The 20734-nt window shown below is 34.9% G+C and overlaps 2 protein-coding genes and 1 long non-coding RNA gene across 4 annotated transcripts; all 3 read left to right on the top strand.

Annotated features, from left to right (window-relative positions):
* The first annotated feature begins 29 nt into the window (after nt 1–29).
* LOC135789616 (mucin-4-like) lies at nt 30–20563 on the top strand. 2 transcript variants are annotated; one of them, XM_065299537.1, is made up of 7 exons: nt 30–183; nt 3803–3849; nt 12003–12052; nt 15648–15706; nt 16549–16725; nt 16783–16891; nt 16949–20563. In XM_065299537.1, exons 3-7 carry the CDS (start codon nt 12016–12018, stop codon nt 20428–20430), a joined length of 3864 nt encoding a protein of 1287 aa, XP_065155609.1. In that variant the 5' UTR covers nt 30–183; nt 3803–3849; nt 12003–12015; the 3' UTR covers nt 20431–20563. The 2 variants fall into 2 exon arrangements, with proteins under 2 accessions (XP_065155609.1, XP_065155608.1); XM_065299536.1 differs by lacking the exons at nt 30–183; nt 3803–3849 and adding an exon at nt 7125–7338.
* LOC135789476 (uncharacterized) lies at nt 4248–5907 on the top strand. Its single transcript, XR_010547579.1, has 3 exons — nt 4248–4771; nt 5219–5310; nt 5360–5907. It is a non-coding gene; the product is annotated as an uncharacterized lncRNA (long non-coding RNA).
* LOC135803713 (kallikrein 1-related peptidase b8-like) lies at nt 11061–11618 on the top strand. The gene has a single exon (XM_065317389.1). The coding sequence runs from the start codon at nt 11061–11063 to the stop codon at nt 11616–11618; it is 558 nt and encodes a 185-aa protein (XP_065173461.1).
* Nucleotides 20564–20734: the final 171 nt, after the last annotated feature.

Below are 20734 nucleotides of genomic sequence, written 5' to 3'. Positions count from 1 at the left end.
CCGAGACAAGTCACATGCCGACAGAAGTCGCGAAGCAAGAGACAGACGCGTTACTTAAACCTAACCTAACCTAACTTATTAATTTAGTGTTAAATGTGTGCAAAATGTGTAGTGTTTTGTTTATTTAATTTTTGGAAGAGGATAAAGGATAAATAAACAATATGAATGCAAGTGTAGTGTCCGGTAAGTCCGATTTTCTTCTTTTTTAACTTTTTAATTTATTAATGTACGTGCACTGAGTTGAGTTGCGTGCATCGTGTTTAATCATTAAAAAGTAAAAAGTAAACGCGCATCGATTCGAAACCGGTAGAATGGGTGGAGGAATGAATGGTCGCTGGTTCGGTAGATGAACGAAAAGAAGAGTCGCTCATGCGCGAAGAAGTGTGTCTGCCGTGTCTGCATTCCGCGCGCAGCACGCGCGTGCGCATAGATAGAATTTTTAAACATTATTTTGTAGGTTAATACCTAATTTCTCGTAGACATAATTTCACTCAACAGAATCAGCAGAAATCGTAATTGCAAATTATAACATAAAATAAAGTAGTATTTGAGTAGGATACAAATTAGGTTAGGATTTTATAATGTAGGTTAGTAATGTGTTGATTTTTGGTGTAAATCTACTAGAATCATTTTTAATGATTCTTCACTTTCACTCCGGACCAGAGACTGGAGTCTCGCTGGTCATTCCGGCTTGTTAATTAATACGAGAACCGCGTGTCGGTTGATTTAGCAAGTGACACTTGTCACAACAAGTGGTCGTTGTGAATTTATGCGCCGATGCCTTTTTATTTGCATATATACGAAGATTCAACACTTGAGATTCGGAATATTCAGTTAATAAATATTGTTCTACTTGATGTCGCCACATTATTGGTATTTCCGCTTTATAAATATTAATTCTTTAACTTACATTGCAAACATTTTTTTTTAAATATGTTTCTCTTTAGAAGTACTAGGAGGAAACTATTTTGCTTCTTTTCCCGATTCTAATAATTTACGTCTTAGAAAAGTCTTGATTTACTTACCACTACTGTCAAAGATAAAGTCGGAAATCGCGCGTTAATGTTCATAACATAATAAACGGTAGTAAAGCAACTAAACTTATACAAAACTAAAGTATGCAAAACGAGTTGAAAGAAAAAGAACACAAGCGAAAGAAAACGCTGTACACGGCTACGCTGTACGCATGGTTAGTTACATGAATTAATAAGAACTTTCGCTATAGTTTAAAATAGTTATAAACTAATTTACGTACTTCTATTAGCGTACACGATACACTCTTTATAAACGGGTTTTAATTAGAGTGCGTTTGCGTGGAATGCAAATACAAGAGAATTTTAAAACGTTAATTTTGCAGATTAATCTAGGCACCAACGCTTTCTTGCTTGTGTTCGTATAGTGTTGTACGCGAGAATGACTCAAATGCAGCGTGCGACGTGCAGTCACACTCACCCCACAGCCGTTGCTATTGGCAACCGACTGAGTTACCATAGTAACACCAAACAAACTTCCAACTGCTTAGTCATCACGCGCAAAATAAAACTAGATAAGAACGTCTACTTTATTGTGTTCTCTAGAGAACTGTGCACGAGAGTGAGACAAATACAATGCGCGACGTAAAATCTCACTCACCCCACACCCGTTGCTACTGGCAACCAACTACGTTACCATAACAACACCAAACAAACTTGAAACTTCTTACTCATCACTCCACTGAAACACTCACAAACTGCATCAGAAACTCACCGACAATTATTCTAAACACACGCAATTTAACACATATAAAACGTGTCGGTGGGTAATTCATTATAAAATAAATATTGTTTCATTATTGAATTTCCTGTAGTCCGTATATAATTTAGCGTCACGTTTTAATTTCGTCGGAATATACGAGGTCGATTAATTTGCGCCATTTAAGCAGAAACACGCGTGTTGTCTTAATTGCGTATTGTCTGCGGAAAGCTTTCCAATTTTCTTCCTTTTGTTGCAATTTGTTCTGCGAATAAATTTCTATCACATTGTTTGCCACAATATTCAATTAATTATATTCCCCTATATGTATATTAAGTTGCATACCTAACCATTATCAAACATAACCATAAACACTCCAAGAAAAAAAAAAGGTGCGCGACATATTTGCTGCGATATCTAGATCAGTGTAGGTTGTAGGTTAGGTGAGTATTAACCTTCGACCGATACTAATCGATTAAATCAAATGATTCATCACAATAATTCGGACACCGAACACATTCTAATCGCGATGATGAAAGCAAAGGTCAGTTACCATTGTCTATAACTCGCAATTTGTTCACATAAAAAATTTTTTACGTTTTATTCGATGCATTGTGCAACCAATATTCTAATATCATTTATCTATCACACATATCCAGCTGAAGTGAAGGTGGTGCGGTGTTGTCTGTCGCAATGTGGTTAATGTAATCACAACGTTAATCATGACAGTAATAAATATAAACGCGGCGTATTTGGGCCGCGCTCACCGCACGCAATTCATTTCGGTAAAAAGATAAAATATTTTTAGAAAGCGGCGAGCGAGGGCGCTGCTGAACACAAATTTTTCTGTTTTGTATTAAATGTCCGCATTAACGAGGCCTTAAAAGTCGTTTAATATCTATTTAAGTATTTAGGCGGACCTCTCGTGCAAAACAATGGAATGTCGTCGTATGCATAATAAAATATTCGCCATTGTTGGTTGTTTTTTTATTATGTCTGCTGTTTGTGTTTCTGTGGATTTAATTCTGTCAAAAAATGTTAATGGGCTTTTATTTCCTTATCTGACAAATTAGTAACTGTTATTGTCACTACGTGCAAATATTTACGGGAGTTGAATTGGTTGCAGAGCTTTTAAAGGTGTTTAACCTCAAAATTTTTGAGAAAAACATCAATAACTCAGAAAGTATCAAAGATAGAGTGATGATTTTTTGAAAAATAGTATTTTGGTGACTATATTATATATAAATATGAAGGTTTCATACGTTTTATAAGGTTTTAACCTCAAAATTTTTGAAAAATCTTGAATAACTTCAAAACAGTTAAAGATAGAGTTGAAATTCTTTGAAATATCTCATTCTGGTGACTATACAATATGAATATGAAGGCGACAACGGAGTTTTGATTGCATGTGGGACTTAATTCCGGCTTTAGTTTCCTTATTATGCGCACGGGGGCAGGGCACGCCATTTAAAACGCAGTTTTACGTAATCGTAAGTAATGTAATGAAAACCGACGCGCGATATCTCCGCGCGCCACACTCGGCGAAATGCAAACGAGTACACCTCACTTTCGTGCGTTTTGTGCTCACTTCGCAAAATGACAAGAAATGAGAAATTGTCCGACAAGCAACGAAAATACAAAAAAGCCGAGCAGGAATATCTAACACATTGTTCTCACCGGAAGCACAATTAAAAACAATTCACTTAAAATACGCTCAACTATATACGTATGTAAATTAAATTTTTAATTACGATAATTAATCACAGAGTCATTATTCTACGGAATTTAATTATTACGCTTGCGTCAATTATAAAATTATGTAAGGCACGAGTTGAATCTCTTTTCAAAAAATTATTTTTTGTGAATGAAAAATAAATATTTTTTATATCAATTAATAAGTTAATTAACCGGATATTGGCAATGGTGATTTGTTACCACTGTTTCTAGTGGAATAATTAATAGTTAATTTGGTCATTTATGCAAATTATTTTAAACTAAATATGGATAGTTGGATAGTGTGAATTATTTGATGATTGCGTAATAATCTTAATAATCGTTTTATTATTTGCAGGAGATTAGACATGTCTTGTCACACTAGAATGAAGAGAATTAATTCAGGTAAGTGTATATATGGTTGCATAACTTACAAAAAAGACATAACCACGTTTTAAATTAAATTATGTAGAATGTGACTTAAAATAGAATGCGTTTGTGAGCGAAACCAAAAATAATCTGATTAAATATTAGTATTGAAGGGTTTATAGCAGAGTGATGACTATGAAGTCTCAAGTTTGTTTGATGTTACTATGGTAACGTGGTTGGTTGCTAATAGCAACGGGTGTGGAGGGAGGAGGGTGACTACATGTTGCACGCTGCACTCGTTTCGTTCTCGCGTATAGTTCTGTTGAAAACACAAAGTTTTATCTGTAAAATTTGCGCGTGATGACTAAGCAGCTACAAGTTTGTTTGGTGTTACTATGGTAACCCAGTCGGTTGCTAATAGCAACGGGTGTGGGGTGAGTGTGAGTGCATATCGCGCGCTGCATATTCCCCACTCTCGTGCATCGTTCTATGGAAAACACAAATACAGAATCGTTTCTATAAAGTTTCATCCGTAAAATTTGAGCGTGATGACTAAGCAGCTACAAGTTTGTTTGCTGTTACTATAGTAACCCCGTCGGTTGCTAATAGCAACGGGTGTGGGGTGATTGTAGGTGCAAGTCGCACGCTGAATCACGCTGCTCATCACTCCACAAATATCTCTCCTAAAACAACTCTAAAAACTACCCACAATATTTTAAACTTACATAATTTTAATTACAACCTTGTCACTGCTCGCAATATATCCTTAAATCGTATCAAAACGCGTTTACTTTACCTTTCACGCATCGAAGGTCACGCCGATCATGCGAAAATCATGAGAAAATGAAGAAATTACCACAATTCATGAATTTGTTTCGTATGTGATCGCGATTGTATCCATGGCAACAGAGTGGACATTTTCGCATTCCTGACAAGGCAATACATAATTTAGTTCTATGTAAGTACACGTCCTCTACTCTACTCTTGTGGAATTTGTATATTTACATACAAGTTCTGTATATGTGTGTGTATGAATGTGTGTGGTTGCAAATATTGCACTGCGGCGAGTCGTTGGCGGACGCGATTAAATTATTTCGTCACTTGAGAATTGGTCCGAAACAACTTTTACTGACAATAAACGAGCACATTATCACACGCAGCACGATCACACAGCTCTCGAATGCGTCGACTTGTGTGAGTGAGATTTATTTGGATTTATTTCTGACTGCTGCGGTCTGGGACGATTAATTGTTGCTCAATTTAGGTTTATTATGTCTCTATTACAATCACACATCAAAAATTATTTGTATTTATTATTATCCAGTGTAAAATCACATTTTTTTTTTTCATATTTTTCTATATAAATATGAAAAATATAAAGAATAATTTATTTTTATTAATGTAGATGGCGTTAGTGTCACTTTCATCAACGTCAAAACGTGAAATCAATTTATTATGCTTTTATTAAGTTATAATCTAGTGTTGCACAATATCCAGGTGAGTTACAATGCAGAAAAAAATGAAGTTTTAATCAATTTCGTTTCAGCCGCCATGTTTGATTTAATATCTTTCACTAGATTTACGAGTTTGATGAATGTGATTTCCGCTCGTCAAAAGTCGAAACCGTGACACTGCGATCGTAAACACATGATTTATTCATGTTCTAGGCCATTTTTGATTTGATCCGATCGAAAAATCAAAGGTAGATTTTTTATTACGATTTTTTTTTAGTTTATATTGAATGTATTAGATTGAATTGAAAGCGAAGCATTCCAAGATTAATCATTGTGATAGACGTTCATTCAACATTAATTACAAGGCGTATTACCATCTTGTTTGAGTTCAGTGTAACAAGAGAACAGAAGCTTTGGGAGTGATTGATATGTCTGGATATTAATGGAATCGTTAAAATGTAAAAACGAAAGTAAATATTTTGGTTTTTGTGGGGAGTACGGGAGAGTGCGGTGAGTTTGGTGCTTGATTACTCATTTGTTTATAATCGTAGAGTATTGAATGTGGTATGGTTGGAAAGGGAATTTAAAGGGGAATAATTATGCGAAAGGATTAATTTGTAGGTTTGTTAGTTTTTATTTTATAACAGAAAAAGTAAAGTTTTGATTTTTTTGAGATTTTTTACCAAAATTAGGAGAGAAAATTGTTTATAACTTTTAAACTAAAAGAGATACAACAATTTTTTTATGTTAACGGATAGATCTCGCCAAAATCTATAAGGTTACATATTTTAAATTTAATATAAACTAATAACTTAATAGTTATTAACAAAAAACCTCAAAAAATTGGAGTAAAATTCGTAATTTTGATATTTTTTGTTCTTTTCAAAGTGTTTTTGATAAATGTCCAGTAATTAGAATAAATTATAAGTTCAAGGTTTTCATATAAACTGCTACAAAAGCAAAAAATGCTATATAATATAAATAAAAAGAAGTTTAAGGTAAAAGTTCAAGCTCCCACATTAAATCATTAAATCTCTCATTTTTTCCACTTTTTATTTTCGCAAAATAGTCGAAATAGTTTCCCATGATTCCGCAAACTTCAAAATCTAAATCAAAGCGAAAGAAATTTCGTCCTGTTTGTGTAATAATTCATCACGTCAAATGGAGACGTAATGTTTTTTGCTCTCGTTTTCGAGCGCCTTCGAATTTACCGCACATTAGACGTGCAATTACAATCGAATAAAATTCGTTGAATCTGATATATGTAGACGAAAAAAGCAGCCAAGTGAAACAATCAAAACACAATTCGGCAATGTGTGTGTCTGTGCGCGAAGAGAAAAAAAAAAGTTACATAAAGTCGCGCGGCGGCGCGCAGGCAAATAACAAATAAGCAAAAGCTAAAATATAAGTATAAAGTAAGAGTCGTAAGCCTTGGATTTCTAAGCGCGTTATGTGCGCATGCGGCATGCGCTCAGACATAAAGTCATTTTATTCTCACACTGCGATGAAATCCCATGGATGATTCCGAAGACGTAAAAGAAGACATGCGTATTCATTACTTGTATTATAAACTAAAAACATAAATAATTAAAAATCATCAATAAATGGCGCTAGATCATAAAAATAACGAAAATTATGAAAATTTTTATGATTTTGGTTGTTTTTATGTGTTTTAAGCACAAAAATGACTTTCTATGATCATCTGCAAGTGACTGCAAGGCTTTAGCATGCTTTGCATTTTCTCAATCACGTGAAGTACACTCAGCCACACACCTACCACCATCGGCAAGGCAACGCGTTCTCTCACTCCGCGCGCCGTCGAAGAAAAGAAACCCAATTCTCTTCGCCAGAACCAGCTGAGCTCTCGACGCGTGCGTACGCGACGGTTTCGGTTTCGTTCAAGTGCGCGCGCAGCTTAACTCACTCACCGCAAGTGCGCAAAAATCACCATCACGTTATAATCTCTCAGTGTGAATATTTCTAATGCGGATAACAAAATGTGAAAACAAGTGCACAGCTCGGATTAATTCGATTTTTATTATTATGGATGAAGACGACGTGTCCGATCACTGTAAGTTAATTTATTTATTTATTTATTTATAAATATGTATTTATTTATTTATTAAGGATGTATTAATGGAAAGTTACCTAATTTGTTTATTGTCGTGTGTTGTGTGTGTGTGTTGAACTTGTACGATGGTAACTTTCGAGGTTTTGTGCGCCGCGTCGAGAGTTTCTAAGTCAAAGAGCTTAAGTATGCGGCGGCGCTCCACCTGCGAGCTAGATAGTGTGTTGACGAAATAAATTTACATTCCACATCGATGATTGATTTCAAAGTGTCGGCATGTGACTATAATTCCAATTGCAATGAGGTGCGCTCAAGATTTCTCCAATTTTTGAGACGTTTTTAGTGTTTTACACAAAAGTTATTAACAAAAACAACATTTTTATTGGTAGTATTTATAGAACTTTTAAAACTCTATCGATAAGTGAAAAGTTTATAACTTTATCTTTATTAGTTTAAAAAATATTCATTATTTTAGTTCCAGATTTTTGTTAAAAAAATGGGAAAAAGTTAGTATTTCACTTTTTTATCAAAATAATTAGTAATATCATAAATAAATAAAAATACAACAATATAAAATTAAGCTCCTTGAAATTATCTTTCTAATGACGTATAACACAACATTGTGTGATTGTTATTAACAAAGTTACAATGTTTTGAAAAATCACATTTTTGATGAAAATATTTTGCATTTTTGTCGAATTTTCACCAAGTTTTCTTCTAATAAAACAAAAACCATAACAGTTAACATCAAAAACTCTTTTTTAAGTGATAGTCCTTATAATGTTCTACATCTTTACAAAAAATCACATCTCTATCTCTTATAGTTTCCGAGTTATATTGATATATGTGTACGCCGACAAAAATTACATTTTCACTTTCACTCCGAACTCTCCGCTGCAAAACCGCTGGCCACGACTTAATAAGCGGTTTTCGTCGATTCTTCTATTTATAGATCGAACGCTTTTTAATTTGCGCACTGCGCTTCTTCGCCATCAGCAACAATTACGACTTGGATCATAATAAATCATTCATTTAGATATATACACTTTACATAATACCACAAAACACGTGTTGTGTAATCCACAGCAATTAAATTGATATTTTAACGAAATAAATCATTCAAAATTGTCTCAATCAATTTACAAGTGAGGTTAAGTTAGGTTAAGTCAGCTTAAATTACCACGAGGTGACCAGAGGTTAAATTTTTGCGAATCAAAGTGCTCAGAACGTAAATTGTTGATTTTGGTTGATTCTGGTTGCGTAAATGACCAGACGCGTGAAATTAAGTGATTTAAGTGTTAACTGGCTGCGTCCGAGGTGCGTGGGTAGTGATATTTTACATTTTTACAACTTTATATTACTTTCCTAGACAAGCGGAGATGAAATTATGACTTAATTGACTTCATGGAATTTCTACACAGAAAACTTGTTAATTATCAACATTTAGCGCTGAAATAACCGATATTTAACAAGTTTTACAATAAAAAATCAAAAGAATAAATTTAAAATTAAAATTAACACATTTCTGTTGAAGTGTGTGTTTAGTAAATATTTGTGTGGTTAGTGGAAGCACAATGAAGTTCAAATTTCTTTCAACTTTACTTTACACCTGGCGTTTATGTAAAAAGGTGAAATTAAGTATTCGGTATTTTATTTATAGTGCTTATTAAAACTTTCCGATTATTTGTATGAAGACAAGTCACGAGAAGAGGAGGTGTACATTGACGGTCGGTTCCGGCGACCTTTAAAAGTTACCATCTTGTCGTCATCATCTGCACGCTCACGTTGCGTAATCAACTCATACTTTTTTTTTGGAGTCGGAAGAGTTTCGTGTGTATGCTACGCGATAACTCCGGGAATAATTATCGGAGGATGTTGAATGATATATCATTTTATAGATAATTTAATTGGAAATAATATTGAAAAAAGATTTTGTTTGTATCTATTATAGTTTTTGTGTTATTTAAAAAAAAAGTGAAATAAGTTTTAATTTTTAAGTATAAACTTTAAACGCTTATAACTCGGAAACTATAAAAGATAGAAATTTGATTTTTACGTCAAAATATCCGTATTATAATTAACTATTAGTTATAGCTAATAAAAATTTATAAAACATAATCATTTGTTTATAATTAACAAAAAAACAACAAAAAAGCAAATTTTCTTCATTCAAATTTCAAAAGCTGTTCTTATAATTGATAATGTTTTTGTTATGAGAATAATCGTGCGACAACTTGATTCTTCCTACATGAGACCATTAGACCCAGCATTTGTTCGCCAAAGAAAGTAAACGCGATGAATGCGCGCGCGTCGAGTCGTCATCGCGACTAATACACAAATAAAAGTCGTATTTGTACTCGTAATATACTTTCTTTCAACTCGGTGCGCTAATATAGGTTAACTTATATAAGCATCCAATGCGCATGCGCACTTTCTACCTCTGCAACCCGCCATACTTACCTATGCCTAAATCACTTGCGTGTGGCCTAAATATATCATATTACTATAATTCAAAATCGATTATGGTTTATACCTCGTAATAAATTTAAAGGTTGTGACATATGACATGAAAGGACATGTTAATAATTCACTCACCCACTAGTAGACTGGACTAGAAGGTGTGTCAGGTATTTAATCGCCAAAAAACGTTGAGTAATTGCACGACCTTTAATAAATTCCTACTAATATTATAAATACGAAAGTCCTGATTGTTTGTTACACTTTCACACAAAAACTACTTAACCGATCATCATGAAAATTTGTACACATATTCTTAGTGGTCCCCGAATGGTTATAGGCTACTTTTTATTTAATAAAAAAATTATTTTATAAATAAAATAAAGAAATAGTTTAGCCAATAATACCTCTGCATCTGGCTATTTGACTACTTTAACGCCATCTAGCATTCCAGCAATGAAGCTCAAACCTAAGTACTATAGTACCATCACACTGTATTATCACACTGTATTACCGACAGCTACGTCAACATCAAATCCAATTGACTACACTATGGAGACTGTACACTATACTTCCATAGACTATACTTTCAGCCATTTTAAACTTCCCGCCATTCTACTTCATTGTTACTTCTTCTGTGACTACAGACGCGTACGGAAGCAACTTCATTATTTTAGATATTCACGAGCGATGCCGCGGGTTAAAGCTAGTCTTTAATAAATCTTTAAATTTTCAAAAAAAAAAATGCTTAGAAACCAATTTATTTACTAAACAAAATTTATCCCGTGTTATAAATATTATTTTGTGACTAAAATATAATTAATTTCCTGTCTCCTTCATTATTTTCACTCCCATTCACACTCCACCACTCCAAAACGTATATGTAACGTATGCAACCAAACATACACGACATAACCATCATAACACATCATAACCTTTGACATCTTGTCAAAATGAAATTAATTTTCATATCAATCTACATATTATTCTCCGTACAATCAAAAGTAATCATAATCGACCTCCCAAGACCCCCAAAAATCAACCCCAACATAAAACTTAACCTCTCCAGCACAGACGACCGTAAAATCTACCACGGTCCCCTCGCTAAAATCGACGACTATCCTTTCATGGTCTTTATCTACATCTACTACCCTCAAGAGAGGTCCTACTGTGGCGGCACCTACATCCACGCAAAATACGTCCTAAGCACCAACTTCGGCGCGCCCTCTGAAGCCCAGAAGATCAAACTCTGCATGGGTTATAGCACAATGCCCGACACGGGTCTCTGCCCCATCTTTCGCCTATCCTGGCGGGTTGTAATTGATGCGGATACCGACAACCGAATCTTCGTGTTGATCCTTGACAGACCCTTCATTCACACCCAAGCAATCTTCCCTATCCCTATACAACCCTTTGATATAGTTGATTATTACGGGGTGGAGTGTCAAGTACCCGGATGGGGTCAAGATACTTATTCACATAAACATAAATTTCAACTACGCGTTGGTGAGTTGATCATCAATGAGAATTTGACGACTGAATCAGAGATTTGGACTGATTCATTGGGGCATAATCTGTGTCCGGGTGATGAAGGAGGTCCTCTGATATGTTCGGGGGTTCTGGTTGGTATTGCCCATGGTGCGGAGTTTCCATTTTGTTGGAGTGGGATGGGTCGAGCAAAATTTGAGAATTTGATGGCGTTTCATAAGTTTCTGGAGAGGGTTACTGGTGGGGGTTATGATTCATCAAAATGGGCAACTCCTGAGATATGGTTAGAAGTGATAGCAGTTGGAATTGGTTATGTTGTAGTGCATTTTATTTTATAAGGTTTTATAAGAAAATATAAGTAATATAGAAATTGTGTTGAGTTTTGTTGACTTAAGTCGTCTTGGGTGATGACTTAAGTATGTTACAACATGCGCAACTTGATACATGAAAGTTTAGACGCTGTGCACGACTCCGGAACTGTTTCTTAACAGTATGACACAGATTATAGGTTATATTATAGTTCAGTAAAATATACATAGATGGCGTTAGTTGATACAAAAAATAATTTTTGTTATTTTTATGTGTTTTTTATGTAAATTTATGAACTCTTTCACTTTTATTCACATTCCTTTGGTAAAAGTAACAATCAAGTCAAAGTTTAAACTATTTATTAATTAATTAATGATGTTAATTAATTATTTGTTGTTTTCTTTGCTTTCCAGCGGATTAGCAGCGATGCCTTGCCATACAAGAATGAAATTACTGTTACGTGGTAAGTTACTTTCTTTTAATTAAATTTTAAATAAATTAGTTTAATTAATTTTAATTGATTTTGTTGAATTTAATTTAATTTAATTTAAAGTGAATTTTAAATGCTTTAGAGGAATTAATCGAATTTAAATCCGATACTAATCCAAATGTAATGATGGTTAATTCGTAAATACGTTTAACAATCGAATGCAAATGGCTGCAATGGCGGATTTAAGTGCACTTAGAACTATTAAACCATTAGGCTTATCGCGCGGCCGGTTTAATTTGCTCGTGGAGATAAATCACGCGAAATGAGCCGGCGTTATGTGCGGTAAACTGATTGCGGAGTTTTATGCGCTTTATTATGCGGTAATGCTATAAGCTACAACTAACTGAAAACTGATATAGCTTAAGTATGCTAGATGCTGATTTATATGCGTTTGTGTAGACTTTCTATTTATTAAAATAGTTTTTGTTACTTTGGACTTTTACCCTGAATTACACAAAAACTATACGTGCAATATTGATCAAATTTTGTATATAAGTAAATAATATATTTATCTATAACCATAGTTAATTTCAAGTCAATATCTTAATTGGTTTTAAGTTTATTGTTAATTAAAGAAAAAAAATGAATTTAAAAAAATATTTTTACGTTTTTTAGTGGAATTTATACAAAAACTACTTTTCTTTTCATTAGATTAATAACTAATTAGTGTAAAAATGTACGGAATTTGATACAGTATAAATTATAAGCCGTAATATTGCATAATATTATATAATAACATATTAATTACCTCTTATATTATGAATAACAACAAAAAACATAAAAAGTAACTTAACTTTACTTAAGTCATGATTAAAATCTCATATGATTAACAAAACAATTTTTCCTGTAGATTTTAAGACTAAAAACAAATAAATTTCTAAGCTACTCACAGCTAGATGGCGTTGCAACACGGAAGTAACCTGTATTTCATAAAATTAGCTGCGTTGTAACTGTTTTAAATTAGAAAATCGCAAAAAATCGTTTATGACTTAGCGGTGTTTGGTACTTAGCACTTAGCTTCTTTGTGGCATCCGCACCGCACAGACGTGGGACGTGGGAGAATCGAAGAAGCGACCGAACATCAGAGAGTGAAAGTAAGCACTTTGTAAGCGGCAGGTAATAGGGTAATAGCTATTCGGCTATTTATAAAATCGTGTAAACAGTATTCGTATAAACAGTTCAACTGTATAAATAATGCCGCAGTATTATTTCTTTTACACACTGTACTCTTAACTACTATTGTCATCAATTGTGCTTAGTAATAAGTACTTACAAAATGAGGAAGTTAGTTTTAACTAAAAATTTTGTTCTAAATTATTAAAATTTAATTTTATTGAATTAATTTGGTTAAATTTTAATTAATTTGGTGTTTCTTTTTCGTTTTTTGCTCATATTTCATCAGATTTTTAATTTTTCGCGATACAAATTTGAAATTAAACCAAATGACTATTCTTCCTTATATGGACGTGTTTCCTTTCTATTCTAATACGTTGTGTCGGCCATTAAAGCATTAAATTAGTTTACAGTATGTTTGAAATAAGAACAGAACATGCAGCGTCGAAAATTTTACAGCAGTGGATAATTAAATGGAAAATTAAGGTTTCAAATGAATTGTTATTGTTATTATATTATGTTATCATATTAAATGTTTCTCTAAGAGTTACCAAATGTCGTGTGGCAGGTATTTAGTGCATGACATCGTAAACGTTTCAAGAATTTTGTAATAAAACATAGGAATTGCTATGTTCGGTACTTAAACTTAAACTCAAAGCATTGTCAACATGAAGAATTAATTTTATTGCTTTTTTTGACGTGATAACGTCTTTAAAATCGTTTTAGTCGGGTGACATGTTCAGAAACTTGTCACGAGGCCTCTCGAGGTCGATCGCTATAACGAGAGAGAGACGGACCGATCTCCCGTCTCATCTCGAGCGCTGCCAGTCATTCCGTGAAACTTGTCACGCGGAATCCACACGAGCGGAGGCAGGCATAGCGTTCGAGTGAGTGGACCGATCTTCCGTCTCTCTCACTCTAGCGGCATACAAACGAATGGAGATTTTCTCGTGCGGTTAAGTTTTCGTTGAATGTTTAACAGTGACACAAAATGTGAAGTGCAAGTGAAGTGTTACAACAATTGCAACAAAAAAAAACTTATATCACCAATAAGACGTTATCACGTAAACATCTCGATCGTAAACCTACTTTACAAACAACCATTTTTTTCGGTGTTTTTCTGTACAAATTTAGAGTTTTTTTGAAAAATATTAAAAACTAGCTGTTGCCCGCGACTTCGTTCCGGCAGTGTTTAATAAAAATGTAATTCGTTTTTACTCTCTTGTTCTAGACATACTCGTAGTAAGAATCAATTCTATCAATAAGATTAGCAATTTTAATTTATAGAAATTAATTATATAAAGTTTTGTCAATAATGCACTTCAGTGCGCCATCTCGAATTCAACTATTTAACTATAACTATGATTGAATTTCAATGTCAAATTTTATTCTATAGAAAAGAGCTGTTTTGAGGATTTTCCCGGCAATTATTCGAATTTTTCTCACCTTTTAAACCTTCCCAGGACCTCCCCGAATAATTCAAGACCAAGATAAGATAAATCCGTTCAGCCGTTCTCGAGTTTTAGCGAGACTAACGAACAGCAATTCATTTTTATATATATAGAAATATCAACCTAGCTTAATATTATGGTTAATACTTAAAAAAGTCGAATGCAAAAGAAAATTTGGTATTAAAATCATTTCTATTACTATGTTCGATACTTGTACTGCAACTCAAAGCATTGTCCACCGGAAGAATCTTTCTTCTAACCTCTTTATTTTTGTTTACCTGATGAGATACTTTCAAAATGTTTCTCTTTAACTATTAACTAGGTAATTTATGATCCGCCATCTTGTATTTAAATTAGACCTTTGTCAATACCGATACCACAATTGTATCTCTCAACTTGCGAAATAACGATGGGAAACTTTTCCCTGAAAACACACACCCGACGAGAGGTTATGTTATCTCTCGATTGTTTTTCACACCCGTCGCATCGCTATTGTTGTTAATGTTTTTGCAATATCAACATCTGCATGTGTTCTAAAACAGGTTATAAACTCGTAAACCAGTAAAGTAACATCCATCAGTCTATCAACAATCAGAAAACTTGAAATTGAATATAAATTTGAATATAAATCTTGTTTTCACTTTTTAATGAGCATCACCAAAATTAGAATATGCTTAGTATTGTCTAACTGGGTCAGAAATGTAAACAAGTTTTTAGGTTATTGATTATCAGATGATAGAATTTTACGATGCATGTCCTTGATATAGTTTTAAAATGTTAAAAATGTAAAAACGATGAGAAATCAATGTTAATTGATTAATTAAATGACTAATTAACTATAAATTGATGTAAATTCATTGAATGCTTACGATTTACAACTATTACAAGTAATTAAAAGCGTGACATTTAATGACTCATACATTCCGTAATACAAGTTGTAAATTTGGTTGCATACATTAACTAGTCTCTTAAACCTAACCTTTTTGTTTTTTTGTTGTTTTTAGGTCTTCTATGGTTGTTTATTTTGGAATACGGTTTCATGGTCACATCACTTGAACCAGGGGTAAGTCTAACATCATTTACATATGTTAATTACTCCTAATTATCATTAAAACACAGCAGAAGTTGACTATTCACATCCTAACTTAACTCCAAACTCGTCTTTGGTCATTGTTCACCATCGGAATAATGAATTTGTCCACGCGCAATTGTTTACAATTCATTTACATTTGTTTACTTCTTCCTCTCGTCCTACGCCAAACGGAAGGTGAGAGGTTGCGAGGTTATAACCGATGTCGCACTCGTTTCTATCGCGAATCGCATTGTTGTTGCTAATTCCGCGCTTAATTACCATTTGCGCGCGCGCGCAATTTGCGCGGCCGAAATTACAATCGCACGCAATTACGAATCCGACACGATTCAACAACAATTACCAACACTGTATTACCACAACAGCAATAGAAGAATGTCCTTGATTCAAACAACACAACATAAATTCATTTTTAATTTTTTTGCATTTTACAACTGAAATTGTCAATTTAAGTTGATTTCTAAATAGTCTAGCTATTGATTTGAATAAATGAATAATCAGCGTAAATGTACGCTTGCGTTACTCATGTCGTGTCTTACTTACTTGTAGTCGTACTTAAGTCAAGTCTTGCGATAAAGAGCACTTTTTCTTCTTGTTTGGTGCATATTTTGCCTTTCTAATCACTCGGGGCGCTTTTAATCCGCATACAAACTAATTGCACACTGACTGTAGGCTGCAGGCTACATTTTTAAGGTTATATTTGGTTAGGTTATAAAGAATGACACATCGTATTATGTAATGGCGTCGGTGTCAATTACAATAATTTCTTTTGGTCGCACATAATAAAATGATGACTAATAAAGAATATTTTATAGTTTTTAGACTTTGATAATCTTCCCGACACGAATTTCTCATGCGTGGGGAAGGTCATAGGCGGCTACTATGCTGATCTGGAGACGTCCTGTCAAATGTTCCATGTGTGTACCATTGGTCAACTGGATGAACCCATGGATATACGATTTCTATGTCTAAATGGAACTGTTTTTGATCAGGTATTCAAATTTTTAAATAAATTTTTAAAAATTTCAATTTTGAGGTTATTTTTATAGGAAACCCGTGTATGTGAACGTATTGATGAAGTTGACTGTTCAAAATCCGAACAGTTCTACAGCTTAAACCTGGAATTATATGGAAATACCCAACCTCCAATATTAGAAGGTAAAAATTACAGAAAACTGTAATTTTTTAGGTTATAAATCATATATTTCGTTGTAGAATCATCAGAAACCGAACAACCCGAATTGCAAACCCCCAAAAAGTTGACCACGACAACAACAACGACCACATCTCGCCCGACAGTGTCAAAAACACCTCGTCCTAGTTATATAATCACCACTTCGAAACCCACAACAACTACATTAGCTTCAAGGTCACCTCAACCGCAAGTGCAGATACCACAACCGCCGAAACCACCTCAACCCCAACCACAACTCCATTTCGGTTCACGCCCATCAACGGATATCCGCTTCAACCCGGAGGAGTATAAAATCTCGTTAAGTAGTGGTGGTCCACCTAGCGTAAGGACCAATGTGAACGTAAACTCAAACAGTGCCAATACTAACAACGGTAAACCGATATCGTTTCAGACATTTAGTGACAATAACAAGCGAGTGATCGTGACCACGCATACCACGGTGTATAAAAGTGAGAAACAACCGTTGCATGTGGTTACAAGTGCGAATACACCAGCGCCACCTACGAAAGCTGATGATATTAAACTTGAAGATTATGATTCCGAGTTGTCGGATTCCACTGAGGATAGTTACAGTTATGGATATCATAGTCAGCAGCATCAACCGGAAACGCTCAAGTTGTCCGCGTATCAGAGTCAAACCGAAGCGCTACCAAAGACGTACCAGTTCCGTCCTGGATTTCGCCCCAGTCAGGTCCTAGACGATTCCTACAAACCCAATACGTATCGATCGGTGTTTCATCCAGCTACGAATAATCCCCTGAAGGTTAATTATAATCATAGGGGGAGTAGTGGAAGTGGGGGTAATGGGGGACCTACCACTTATAGGAATCATTACGGGTATTTTAATCAAGGCCCTTTGAAGCAGGAGAAACGGGGACCTGTTTTGCCGACTATTCCTCCGTTGACTTTTAGTTCCCCGGCGCCATTTTCTCTTAGTAGACATGTTGAGACCAAGAGGTTTATTGATCATCGTGCGCAACAACAACAACAACAACAGTTGCAGTTACAACAACAGCAACATCAACAACATCAGCAGAGGTTACAACAACAACAGCAACAACAGAGTCAACAAGCAAGTCAACAACAATTGGTCCATCACCATCAACCTCCAAGAATTGTAATATCCGCTAGTGCTTCTGTAAGTGATGCTACCGGAAGGAAATTTAATTATTCTTTGGGTACCATTGGTGATACCAGATTCTTTGGTCAAGCTCCTCAGTCTTATGATGATTATAAAGAAGATGATGTGGGTTCTGATCCCTTTTATCATGATGTACCCAAAATACGTTTAAAACGGCAGGTGGGTCAACCAGGTACCCAAAGGGATACTCTACCTAGTGTTGAGGAAGCTGGGGAGAAGGAAGCTATTGATGTTTTGAAATTTCTTTTTAACTGGTATAATAACCATGAAAAGACTCCTCAAGGGTCACAGAATTCTCCAGTTAAATCTGAAACCATTACGGAGATTAATGATGCATTGACTCCTCAACAAGATCATCAAAGTAATCCACAAAGGGATTACCTTTATGAGGATTTTGATGTGGAACCTAAACAACAATATGCTGGTGTTCCCCAGAGGAATGAATTTGAAAGACCTTATTTGAGTTTGCAGTTGTTGAAACCTCCCTTTGAGTCACCATCAATTGAGAAGCAGATAGTGACATCAAAGGATCCGGTTGTAATCACTGAGAAACCAATAACTACTAGTACTACTACTACAACTACAACAACAACCGCACCTCTTCCACATCAAAATTATTATGATTATGTTGATGATAATTATGAACCTTTGACTTATCAAGAGGAATTACGTAGACAACAAGCCAAGGAAGCTAAAATTCAACAATCACAAGCCCTAGTGGATTACCAGCACTTCAAAGAGAGTTTTGTACAGAATTACCCTCAAGATAAACAGAACAACAATATAAATATTAAAGAAAGTGATCAGAATTACTCTCCTCCAGAGTATGTGGATGATAATTATGAACCTGTGGTTTACCAGCAAGGGATTAAAGAGGGTCCTACCACTCCTGATACCTTGACAACCCTTAAAGTACCTTTTGTTGATAATGGGAATCATGTTAGAGAGAATTATTATTATGACAGGTATAATCAAGTACCTACAACAACAACAGCAACTACTACTAGTAGTTCAACAACTACAACAACATTGAAACCATTTGTTGATGTTTATCCCGACTATGACAGTTATAAAGTTGTTCAGGATAAAGAATATCCGATATATTCACGAAATCAATATGATTTTGTTGATAAAACTAGTACTACTAGTACACCTTCAACAACAACATCTACTACAACTGAAAATTATCAACAGGTTTTGGGTATTCTGGGTATAACAACTAGGAAACCCCAGGTTAATCAAGTCCATCATCGGGGTAAGACTAGGTTTTCTTTGAAGGACGTTGCGGATGTACCTGATGATTCAGTTTTTGTCAGAAAACCATTATCAACAACAACTACAACAACAACTACTGCCACTACTTCCACCTCAACAACTACAACAACAGAAACTCCTGTTACGTTCCCTAAAACCATAGAAACAACAACACAACATTTTCAGTATACCATCAATGAAAATAGAAGAACTCAAGAAATGGAAACAGATGATATAGATGATGGTGTTGTACAAACAACAGAAACCATGTTACCTACTGTTACTACCGAAAGGAGTACAGCACCACAACAAGAAATAGACTTTGCTAAACTTGGTGAAAGTACTGAAGCAGAAACAATACCAATAACAGAATATACAACTGAAAATGTTGAAAAGTTGGAAGATATTACTAAAAATACTGTTGGGGTTGCCAGTATTACAACGGCAACTGTCCCAACAACACTTATAGAAAATTTAGAAGTTGCAGCTATTACAGGTACACCTTCAACATTGATTCCTGAAAGTTCTAGTTCTAGTACTTCCGAAATTCCTGAAATGGAAACTGATGTTACTACAGAATCAATTTCTACAACACCTGGTATTACTACTGTTGTCACAACAACTTCTACTACTACCCCAACAACAACAACATTAACTAGTACTACTACAACACCTTCTCCAACGCCATATACTTACCCATCAAGAAATTCTTCAAAATTCAACTCTAGAAGAAGATCCAAAAGTCGTTATAGACCAATATCTTCCACAGCAACAACAACAACTACAACAACAGACCTACCTTCAACCAGTACTAGTACTAGTAGTAGTGCAACATCAATAATAGAGGTTATACCTCTTAACACTACAGATTTTCCATCTTCCCCTTCATATTCCACATCAACCATACCAACAACCCAACGCAAACCAACCCTAAATGAAGAAATCATCGGCGCGATCAAACACAAAATGGCCTCCCATGATTCCCACGATCCCCACAAGATCGAGTTCAACATAAACGCATACACTGCCAATCTTGCCTACAGAATAAAAACAACCCCTCTCACCCTCCTCCCATCAGACGACAACCCAAAAAGAAAAAGACCATGAATTACCAACAGATCCACCAATGGCTCGCAGTGCCCAACCCACCTTAAGCAATGAACACCTCCGACGCACCAATCGCTTACCAACAACACCAATATCCCAATCCACCGCAATAAACGTCCGTAAACAAGTGAAAAACCGAAAGTATACCTTCAACTGCGTCGATAAAGAAGTAAACCACTTCTATTCAGACCCCCGAGATTGTCGCCTCTTCCATTACTGTACTCGCGGCTTCACACGGACGCAATACTTAGATATGAAGTTCGTCTGCGATCTGGGGACGTTCTTCGACGATGTGAGATTGGTC

The sequence above is a fragment of the Atheta coriaria genome, unplaced genomic scaffold (assembly GCF_025399875.1).
Source record: "Atheta coriaria isolate IRGN ID8LTWV9N9 unplaced genomic scaffold, Caltech_Dcor_3.1 hic_scaffold_3_pilon, whole genome shotgun sequence".
NCBI lineage: Eukaryota > Metazoa > Arthropoda > Insecta > Coleoptera > Staphylinidae > Dalotia > Dalotia coriaria.
Note: the sequence above shows the minus strand (reverse complement) of the source record. Positions and strands in the feature narration are given on the sequence as shown.

What these genes read in the sequence shown, in the direction of transcription:
- LOC135789616 (XM_065299537.1), top strand. Translation starts at nt 12,016, where the DNA reads ATGCCTTGCCATACAAGAATGAAATTACTGTTACGTG. An exon ending in AATGAAATTACTGTTACGTG is followed by an intron (nt 12,053 to 15,647) that starts GTAAGTTACTTT and finishes TGTTGTTTTTAG; the next exon opens with GTCTTCTATGGTTGTTTATT. An exon ending in TCACATCACTTGAACCAGGG is followed by an intron (nt 15,707 to 16,548) that starts GTAAGTCTAACA and finishes AATATTTTATAG; the next exon opens with TTTTTAGACTTTGATAATCT.
- LOC135803713 (XM_065317389.1), top strand. Translation starts at nt 11,061, where the DNA reads ATGCCCGACACGGGTCTCTGCCCCATCTTTCGCCTATCCTGGCGGGTT.